This window comes from Chanodichthys erythropterus, chromosome 24 (assembly GCF_024489055.1).
Source record: "Chanodichthys erythropterus isolate Z2021 chromosome 24, ASM2448905v1, whole genome shotgun sequence".
Classification (NCBI taxonomy): Eukaryota; Metazoa; Chordata; class Actinopteri; order Cypriniformes; family Xenocyprididae; genus Chanodichthys; species Chanodichthys erythropterus.
The window spans coordinates 5,833,235-5,844,551 of NC_090244.1; the positions used below are offsets into that span (position 1 = coordinate 5,833,235).

The following is an 11,317-nucleotide window of genomic DNA, read 5'->3' on the forward strand; positions in this document are numbered from 1 at the left end:
TAGGGAAATGTTTGCCAGTGGTTTTAAATTCGTTTATTAGAGCAGATCGAAGTGAAATCCTTGCATTGAGTTTTGTATTTTTAATGGAAGTACAATAATGACAACAAAAAGCTTGTTGAATTGCACTCATTTTTAAAAATAAGCATTGCATCAACCGTGCTTGTATTTTAATGCATTGTATTTTTAGGGCTTGCATTTTTTTTATGGGCTGAAATTCGACATAGTTGTATATTTAAGCTGTGAATTTTCCATTCAAAACATTTCACACACATTTTCATTGTTAAAAATTCAATAATCCATATTCAAAATTCAGATTTCTCTTCCAAAATATTAATTCTGTTTAAAAATACAACCTATAATAACCAGCACGCATTTTTAGGTCCATTAATTTCGCTTTACAAATTTAGTGGTTCAAATTCGACAGAAAATTCAACATGTCACATCCGGGAACTGCAGGAAAAGCAGTAGAGTACCGAGCATAATCTCCAACTGCTGTTAGCCGACCTCACCAGCAGGTGGTGCACGCGCGTGTTGATGGGCAGAGAGAGTCATTCATTTATTAAAACGGATTTACATTAATGGACAATCGGTAATTGTGGTAAGTGTATGATAATCAGGGACAGTATAAAGAAAAGCTGATAAAGACACAAAGGAGAGTGTTTACATTTAATTCAATGTCTTTACTGTTACTTTCCCTGTGTAATTTCCCTACATGTAAGCAGCAGTGAACGAGATTATAACGTTATTCCCCGATGCTGAGGTACAGTTCAAACATTAAATCTGAGGTAGACATATAACTTTCCTTAAGTACTGGGGTTTCCCTCAATATGTCATACTTAAAATGCTTAACTTAGCTTAATAGACTAAATACAGATATAAAAGACCAAACTTATTGAGGACGTAGGCTATTGGCCAGTAGGTGGACTCAGAATATGAACATAATGATGTGAAACACTGGGATAAAGTCGCCTTGACGCTGGAAAGTTCACAAATTTAGGGACCGTCTGTAAAGTTACACATGACATTTCTAGCTTCAATATACTTCATATACCATAATTTTAGATTGTTGATATTAAAATAAATATGAGCTCATGCCGTAGGAAAAAAAAAGCAATATACACATTATTATCTTTTATTATTTTGATTTGTTTATTTTATTAAATATAAAAAATATTAAAGTTATGCCTGACACCTACACGAGCACTTTACAGTTAGTTTATGACTGTAAGTCATTATCTTCAACTGATATTGAAGTTAGAAATGCAGTGTGTAACTTTAGAGACGGTCCCTAAATTTGCGGTCCCTAAAAAGCCAGCTTTATGCCAGTATTTCAATGGGAAAGTCAAACTTTGCACGTTACGTTCATATTCTGAGTCCACCTGCTTGCCTGTAGCCTATATAATATAGCCTACATCCCCCAAAATAAGGTGCGAGTTTGGTCTTTTATATCACTGTATTAGTCCACCTTTAAGCTACTTTAAGGCAGGGGAATCCTGGAGTATGACATATTGAGGGAAACCCCAGTACTGCAGCACAGCCGCCATATAAAGTTAAGAAAAGTTATAGGTCTACTTCAGATTTAACGTTTGATCTGTACCTCAGCATCGGGAAATAACATTATAATCTTGTTTACTGTAGAGAAAGCTACATGTAGGCTACACAGGGAAACTAACAGTGAAGACATTAAACAGAAACACAACTTTTATGTCTTTACCAGTTTTTCTGCATTTATACTGTCCCTGATAATCATCACACATGCACTTACAGCTTGCTCCATTAATGTAAATCCGTTTTTGTGAATGAAATTAATGACGTGCCCTAGCTGTTGCTCTGCTCTTCAACACGCGCGTGCACCACCTGCTGGTGTGGTCGACTAACAGCAGATGGAGATTATGCTCGGCACTCTACTGCTTTTCCTCCAGTTCCCGGATGTTTGAATTTTCTGTCGAATTTGAACCACTGAATTTGTAAAGCGAAATAAAATGGACCTGTCCAATATTATAGGTTGTATTAAACAAAATACATATTTTGGAAGTGAAATCTGAATATGGATCATTGATTTTTTTAATAAATGAAAATGTTTTGAATTGAAAATTCACAGCTTAAATATACAACTGTTGAATTTCAGGCCATAAAAATGTAAGCCCTGAAAATACAATGCATTAAAATGCAATGCAGATTTTTTTTCCAAGTAGTGCAATTCAACAAGCGGTTTCAAAACATCTGTCATTATTTTACGTCCATAATTTTGTGTTACACTAACCTTAGTTGAGTAAATCTGCACCGCTCTGGTTTCTCGCTGAAGCTGTGCCAAAGAGCATCGTCTCTTCCTCGTTGCCTTTTGCAGCTGCTTTTTAGATTTTCAAAGTCTCTACCTCATTACTCTGCAAGTATTGTCATGGTTATTTACAAATGTTCAAATTGATTGGACAAAATAAAGTTGTTGAAGCATCAAACCATTGGCTGTTCTATTTATTTCAGTGTGCAAACATGAAAGTGTTAGAAAATGTATATTAAAAAAAGGAATTATGCACATAGGCTACGTTCACACTGCGGGTAAATGTGGCTCAAATCTGATTACTACTCATTTTACTCTGTTTTCCCCATGACTGTGTGAACAGTACAAACATGGAATCTTTATTATAATTTCTATGACTTGTTACACAAATAGATCAGATTACAGAAGTCAAATGGGTTGATGAACTGATTTGGTCCATAATATTTATTAAATATTCAAGATTTAAATTAATAAGGCTTTAAGAATAACTCTTACTAAAGATTTCAGTACATAAAACATGGCCGACTTCTCAAAGTGCACTTGTGCAACATTAAGGCAAAACTGCAAATTGTAAAAGTCTTTGGTTTTGGTATTTTGGTCCCAGAATCCCACGTTTGGCTCGGCTGAATCATGTCAGTTCAGTCTGTTTAGTTTGGGGCAGGCGCAGAGCCGCCAGTCCTCCTGCCAGCAGGAGCGCAGACACCATCAGCAGAGGTACGGCACAGTTGGAGTCCACCAGCTGCCCAAAAACTACATTTCCCATGATGGCTGCCACGCGGCCCACTCCAGTGAAAACCCCCAGAGCTGATGAGCTACAAAACACAAACTGCAATTAATACATTCATTTTCTACACTTTCCTATTTATTTTGTATAATTCATATAATGTTAGTCAAGGTTTCATTAAGGTCATTGTTTACTATTTTTATAACTATTTTCCATTCTTTTTTGATACTGTACATTTATTATGTACCTTCTATAATAGTTAAAAATTTGGTAGATTTTTAAAAAAAAGTCTTTTTTGCTCACCAAGGCTGCATATATTTGATGAAAAATACAGTAAAAATTGTGAAATAATTTTACAATTTAAAAACAACTGTTTTCTATTTGAATATATTTTCAAATATAATTTATTCCTGTGATGCAAAGCTGAATTTTCAGCATCATTACTCCAGTCTTCAGTGTCACATGACCCATCAGAAATCATTCTAACCTTGGTGACTTCTCTCAAAAAGATTAAAAAAGCTTAATTATTCCAAACTTTTGGAATTATGATTGGCTGGCCTCTTTGTATGTGCAATAAATAGCAATATTACAAATGAATATTGTGGTTTACCGTAGTTGTGTGGGGTAAAGTTCTGTCCCCACCACGTCCAGGGCGTTCCAGGAGATGACAGAAACACCGCTGAACACGCAGGACACGATCAGACTCTGAGTTTTGGTCTTCACCATGTAGATGATGAACACGCTCACGCTGGACGCCAGCAAACTGACGGCTGCCAGATAGAGAAGAAAATCATCATTATAGCTGGACTTAATGGACTTGATCAACAGTATTTTGAGCTGCCATAACAAACTGCCATTCAGTCATTGGAAGATAAAACTTGCTGTACTAACACAGCAGAATTTTCCCGCCGATTCTGTCCATGAGCAGGATAGTGAAGATGTTTCCCGGCAAGTTTGAAGCTGCAGTTATAAATCCCTCCATGTATACTGCGAGACACATAGATATTATAAAAATACTCAATCATGACAAATAATGATCAGTCTCATTTGGTTTGGTTTTAGTAACATTAACCTGCAGTTTTGACTGGATAGCAGCTTTCATTCTCCGAGCGTTGGACTCGAGACGTGTTGGTGCATGGAGACCCTCCATCCTCAGCTCTCTTAAAAAGCTCTGGAAACCACATCCATAACCCATAATACCTGCACAGAGAGGTTTACATCATTTAATCATACTTGCATATGTGTAACAAAGTCATTCGTAATCTAAAATGAAGTTAGCTAATCATAACAGATTTAAATCTAGAAATCTTAAAGCCATGTGTGGAGGTGAGCCAATCAGAACAGAGCTCATTTTAAAGTTGGATTTATAGTTATCTTACTTACATATTAAAGTCATGATAAATACAGCCTGTTTAATTCTAAAAAAGTGAGAAGGACTGGGAAATGGTTGTGTCAAACTGACTTTCTTTGATGTCAAAAACCTTGACTAACATTATAAATGGACTTTAGAGAAAATAATAAACCTTAAAATGGCAGAATATTTTGATTTAAATAAGTTTACAACTTACCCAAATGAAATGCAGAAAAATATAATCAGCAGAACGACACTTCTGGAAGCCAGCGGTCCAACGAAGAGCTGTTTCATGGGGTCCAGTGCCTGTAGAAGAAGACGCAAGGCCATCAGGACCTCAGTCAGGCTTTATGTTTAGCATTAATACTTTGTAAGAAAATCAAAAGTGATCTGAACCTGTTTGAGTTGATGGCTGAAGCGCTGACATCTTGAGCCATTACTGGGTCTGCTTTTCTCTTCATCATCTTTGGGTCTGATCACAAGACCTAGTGCCTGTTAACACAAACTCATTTTCATCAACTGATAAACCAAAAGGGAAGGTTTGGCCTAGAAGTCAAAGCAAACATCAGTGATTTGGTACCCACAGGAAATGGTTTTGTGGCATGTCGGTTGTTGAGTTTGAACATCTTCTGGAACACAGATAAAGCCTCCGTCTCACGTCCGGCCTGTGGAAGAGAAACACCTAGTGAAATAATGTGCCGCTAAACCTGACAAACATTCGTCTGGTAACCGTAGTTCAGATACATGAAGCTATAGAATTCACAACCTATTGGTTGAACTTTCGAATCAGTGAAAATTTGAGTCAGTACGTACCTCCATGAGGAACTTCGGGCTCTCTGGCATGAACAGTCTGAAAATAAGTGCTGATGACAGGCTGGGGACAGAGCAGAGGACCACAAAAAGACGCCAACTCTGAAAATCCAACCAGCCCCAGTGAGCGTTCAAAGATGTTCTGGGAATCACCAGCCACGCCACACCTGGACAAAAACACACAAAATATGAATTAAAATCAATATTTATGTGAATGTTCTGTGCACATAGCGATGGTACATTATATATCTTTAATTTATTTATACAATTTAGGTTATGTATTTTTTCTTATATATATATATATTATAAAAATATTATTTTCAATTTGTCAATGTCTATTTATATATCTTGTATTTTTTTATGTATGCATTTATGCATTTTTGGTTATGTATTTATGCATTTTTAGTTTACATACAGTGGGTATGGAAAGTATTCAGACCCCCTTAAATTTTTCACTCTTTGTTATATTGCAGCCATTTGCTAAAATCATTTAAGTTCATTTTTTTTCCGCATTAATATACACACAACACCCCATATTGACAGAAAAACACAGAATTGTTGACATTTTTGTAGATTTATTAAAAAAGAAAAACTGAAATATCACATGGTCCTAAGTATTCAGACCCTTTGCTGTGACGCTCATATATTTAACTCAGATGCTGTCCATTTCTTCTGATCATCCTTGAGATGGTTCTACACCTTCATTTGAGTCCAGCTGTGTTTGATTATACTGATTGGACTTGATTAGGAAATCCACACATCTGTCTATATAAGACCTTACAGCTCACAGTGCATGTCAGAGCAAATGAGAATCATGAGGTCAAAGGAACTGCCTGAAGAGCTCAGAGACAGAATTGTGGCAAGGCACAGATCTGGCCAAGGTTACAAAAAAAGTTTCTGCTGCACTTAAGGTTCCTAAGAGCACAGTGGCCTCCATAATCCTTAAATGGAAGACGTTTGGGATGACCAGAACCCTTCCTAGAGCTGGCCGTCCGGCCAAACTGAGCTATCAGGGGAGAAGAGCCTTGGTGAGAGAGGTAAAGAAGAACCCAAAGATCCACAGATGCAGTCGGGAGATGGGAGAAAGTTGTAGAAAGTCAACCATCACTGCAGCCATCCACCAGTCGGGGCTTTATGGCAGAGTGGCCCGACGGAAGCCTCTCCTCAGTGCAAGACACAGGAAAAAACACCTGAAGGACTCCAAGATGGTGAGAAATAAGATTCTCTGGTCTGATGAGACCAAGATAGAACTTTTTGGCCTTAATTCTAAGCGGTATGTGTGGAGAAAACCAGGCACTGCTCATCACCTGTCCAATACAGTCCCAACAGTGAAGCATGGTGGTGGCAGCATCATGCTGTGGGGGTGTTTTTCAGCTGCAGGGACAGGACGACTGGTTGCAATCGAGGGAAAGATGAATGCGGCCAAGTACAGGGGTATCCTGGACGAAAACCTTTTCCAGAGTGCTCAGGACGTCAGACTGGGCTGAAGGTTTACCTTCCAACAAGACAATGACCCTAAGCACACAGCTAAAATAATGAAGGAGTGGCTTCACAACAACTCTGTGACTGTTCTTGAATGGCCCAGCCAGAGCCCTGACTTAAACCCAATTGAGCATCTCTGGAGAGACCTGAAAATGGCTGTCCACTAATGTTTACCATCAATCCTGACAGAACTGGAGAGGATCTGCAAGGAGGAATGGCAGAGGATCCCCAAATCCAGGTGTGAAAAAGTTGTTGCATCTTTCCCAAAAAGACTCATGGCTGTATTAGATCAAAAGGGTGCTTCTACTAAATACTGAGCAAAGGGTCTGAATACTTAGGACCATGTGATATTTCAGTTTTTCTTTTTTAATAAATCTGCAAAAATGTCAACAATTCTGTGTTTTTCTGTCAAAATGGGGTGTTGTGTGTACATTAATGAGGAAAAAAATGAACTTAAATGATTTTAGCAAAAGGCTGCAATATAACAAAGAGTGAAAAATTTAAGGGGGTTTGAATATTTTCCGTACCCACTGTAAATATTTGCAATTTTATTTATTAATTTATAGATTTTTGTTATGTATTTTTTATTATATATAATATTTTTTTTATTTATATCTCTTTTTTTTTTTTATTGATTCATTTATAGGTTTTGGATATGCATTTATTTATTTTTGGTTAAAGTTATAGATGTTCAGAGGGCTGTTTCATAAAACAAGATTAGAAAACAAGCCAGGCTTATTTTACTTAGTCAGACTTGTTGTCAGTGAATTCTGTTTCATAAAACAAACTTAAATGAGTTCAAACTCAGTTACTCTGGCAACTTATGCTGGGAAACTAGCCTGGTCTGGAGCAGGCTAACTGTCAGGCTAAGCTGAGCTCCTCTAACACTGACCAATAGGAACGCAATGATATTACAGCTGACTCTCTCACATACAATTATTTGACTTTATTAACATATATATATATATATACACACACACATATATATATATTGGTGTAAGTTTAAGACATTTTTATTATTTTAATATTTTATTAAAAGGTAAGTACGGTGAAAAACAAAATATTTGAAGAGAAGTAATTTCTTAAAAATTAAGTGTTATATAGCCCACTGAATCATCCTCAGACTTAATACTGACAACAATGGAAGCACTTGGGAGAGAACTGTCAGAGACTTATTTCTTAGCACAGAAGAGTACAAGAGGATTACCAAATCATTGTTTTAAGTGTGAAAATATAGCAAAAGTAACACAGAAATTCAAAATCAATAAACCTGTGACAAGGCCCCTGAAACAATCAGGCCTTCATTTGTAAGCTTTCATTAAGTTGAGTGATTTTTTTTGCTAGACAAAGAGCAGGAGAAATACCAAGTGAGTGTTTCAGCCAGCAAAAGCTATGAAACGAGTGACAGAGTAAGATGTGGCCTGCTGAAGTGGCATACATGGTTGTTGTCCACACTGAAACTACCCACTGTAGTCAAAGCACAATAAAGTCAGCTAGCCCATATTTAATCTATACTCTGGTCTCATATATATATATATATATATATATATATATATATATATATATATATATATATATATATATATATGATTAGGACACTTTTTGCGATTGAAATGATTGGGGAAAAGTGATTAAAAAGTGATTAAAAGTGAGTAATCAACCTGAATTTATATATATATATATATATATATATATATATATATATATATATATATATAATATATAATATATATAGGTTTTCCTTTCTTACTGGCTAAATGTTTTGTGCCCAATATTTAATTAGATTGTTTTAAAATATATGAATACATTTCTCTCTGGTTTTGTTTGGCAGTAGTACTCTTTATGGTTATTAGAAGAGCAGAAATTAAAATCACAAAATTAAAAATTAAAATTAATATGCACAGACTAAATTTTAGATGAATCTAAACTCAGTAATTGTCCCAAAGTATAGTGATTTACCCCATTACAATAGTCCATTTACAGTTACTATCATAAAAATACACTTACTTGTAGGTTTGAAAGTGTACATAAGGCACATTTAATGTCCAACAACAAATATTTTAGCGAAATGTATATTTTAGAATTATTGCATTCCGTCTGTTTAGCGCACATGCGCGCAGCAGCGCTCGTTCACTGTGAAGTTTAGCCGCAAAATGGAAATATTTGCATGACTTTTTAACATTTACAGATGGAGAATAAACTTGTGAAAAGTAAGTTATGCACTGAGGAAAACACCATGTCTCAAACGCATAAAATAGCACAAAATGTATGCCGTTTCCTATGGTGGATCGATTTGATCCATGATCGACCTTTAGGGCTGCTTAAGAAAACAGTGCACGCGAAATTATCTTGACTAGGTGAACCTGGATCGAATTAGCGGGACTGCGTGAACTTCAATTACCTTTTATGAAACCGTTTTAGCCCAAACTCATTTGTTAGGTTAATTCAAGTCAGGTTTTGGAGTTTAATCCTCGCTTTTCTTAGCATCTTTTATGAAACAGCCCTCTGATTGTGTTCTTTCCTGCTCATGTTTCAATATCACACACACACAAAAAAAAAAAAGATAAGCAGAACCTTCCAGACAGTATTTTAGAGACGCTCCTCTCTCAGCTCAGATGATGATGGTTTTACCTGCTGCTAAAATATTTCCCGCCATCCAGAATGTGGCTAGAGCGCTGATCATAGCTCCCCTCCGCAAACGTGGTTGAAACTCGGAAAAATACGAGAAGATGACAGGAATGGATCCGCCGACCCTGAGCGTGAGACACATATGCATTCATGTGATTCTAGTAGAGATTCAGTCTGTATAACATTCAGCATGTCTCTGTGTGTGTGTAAAAATTCTTATGGGATGTTGTTACCCGACTCCACTGAAGAACCGCAGGAGCAGAAAGAGCCAGAAACTCGGGGCCAAACTGGCCACTGCCCCAAACGTGCCATTCACTGTCAGAGAAATGACCAGAATGCTCCGCCTTCCTCTGCGATCAGCCAGATACCCCCAAACATAACCGCCCACCATCATCCCTGCCAAAGGAAATGGTAGTTATCTCACTGAGCAGCATGAGAAATGATCAGATGACAGTTATGTCAGCAGCTTCAATCACTGGTTCAGTTATGCATTTCTTGTTAAAATGAAAACAGTGAGCATGACTCTGCAGCTTTCAGACACCTGATAAGGCAAATAAAATTCAAAGTTCAACAAAATAGAGAACAAACTACATTTCTGACCTGACTTAGCAGTTTTTTTTATGAAAAAGAGAAGTTAATGTTTCATTTTCCTGCTGTTTAAGAAACCATTTTCTCTTCTGAATCACAAAATCCCAGTTTTTTAAATGCAACATGATCATTATTGATTCTTTTTAACCGTTAAATGATAATCAAATGATAATAACCAAGGAATATGCTGGCGGTGAGGAGCCCCATGTCGGCCGAGCTGAGCTGGAGGTCGCAGCGTGCCGTGGGCAGGAGGAACGACACACACAGGATCTCCACCGCATCACTGGCATTCGCCCACCCGCAGACGACCAACAGCAGCCAATGGAAGAGCCCGAACCCTGCAGACAGACAGAAACATGAGGACCGCTGCATATGGACAAACATATAGAACTAAATGTAGGGAAAATAATTAAGCACATTAAAAACATAAAGGTTTAACCTGCTTTCTCAACAGCCTCCTCATAAGAAAGTTTCTTTCTACTGCTGGACACCTGGTCATCTGATGGACACATCATATATCAGTAAACTCATCATTCAGTAACAGTGTTTATATACAGTTGCAAGAAAAAGTATGTGAACCACTTGCAGAATCTGTGAAAATGTGAATAATACAGATTCTGCAAGTGGTTCACATACTCTTTCTTGCAACTGTATATTATTATATATATATATATATATATATATATACATATACATATATATATATACACATACATATGTATATATATATATATATATATATATATATATATATATATATATATATATATATACACACACACACACACACACACATATACATACAAACTTTTATGTTACATGATTTAACAGCATTAGATAGATAGATAGATAGATAGATAGATAGATAGATAGATAGATAGATAGATAGATGATAGATAGATAGATAGATAGATAGATAGATAGATAGATAGATAGATAGATAGATAGATAGATAGATAGAGTAAAAACACTCATGCTCATGCTGAATCCATATTCAACAGTTAATAGTCTATATAACTAGTGAAACAAGTTTTTAAATCAACATTATACTCATCCACCAGGATATTCACAACTAGAGATCTAACGTTAGTACTATTAAACACACATTTTACATGATAAATAATCATTTTTACCGTCTTCGTCCACATAAGTGAACGATAGCAGAGGTTCTGTGTCTTCATGAGCCCGTCGAGGCATAATAACATTTCAGATTAAAGTATTTTTGAGTGTAATCCACATGATCGTCGAGCAAAACATTCAATTCACTCCTGTACTTCTGTAAACAAACGCTTTGGTGGGCGTGGCTTGTGTCGACGTCACAGCAACGCTCGCCCTCACTTCCTTTAATTTGATTTTTTTTATCACATTTTTTACGTGTACAATTAAGTGGCTTCATTACCGTGGGCAACCTAACGATATTTAAATTTTACATTTTAAATAAGCGTACTAAAAAAAT

General features: G+C 36.4%; 1 protein-coding gene across 1 annotated transcript; it reads right to left on the reverse strand.

The window, feature by feature from the left end:
- Positions 1 to 2,465: 2,465 nt before the first annotated feature.
- sv2 (synaptic vesicle glycoprotein 2) lies at positions 2,466 to 11,154 on the reverse strand. Its single transcript, XM_067379713.1, has 13 exons — positions 10,995 to 11,154; positions 10,301 to 10,360; positions 10,038 to 10,199; positions 9,507 to 9,669; positions 9,277 to 9,398; positions 5,167 to 5,330; positions 4,938 to 5,018; positions 4,750 to 4,845; positions 4,571 to 4,659; positions 4,075 to 4,202; positions 3,894 to 3,989; positions 3,613 to 3,772; positions 2,466 to 3,090 (listed from the first exon to the last, which is right to left on the reverse strand). The coding sequence occupies exons 1-13, from the start codon at positions 11,056 to 11,058 to the stop codon at positions 2,907 to 2,909; spliced, it is 1,569 nt and encodes a 522-aa protein (XP_067235814.1). The 5' UTR covers positions 11,059 to 11,154; the 3' UTR covers positions 2,466 to 2,906.
- Positions 11,155 to 11,317: the final 163 nt, after the last annotated feature.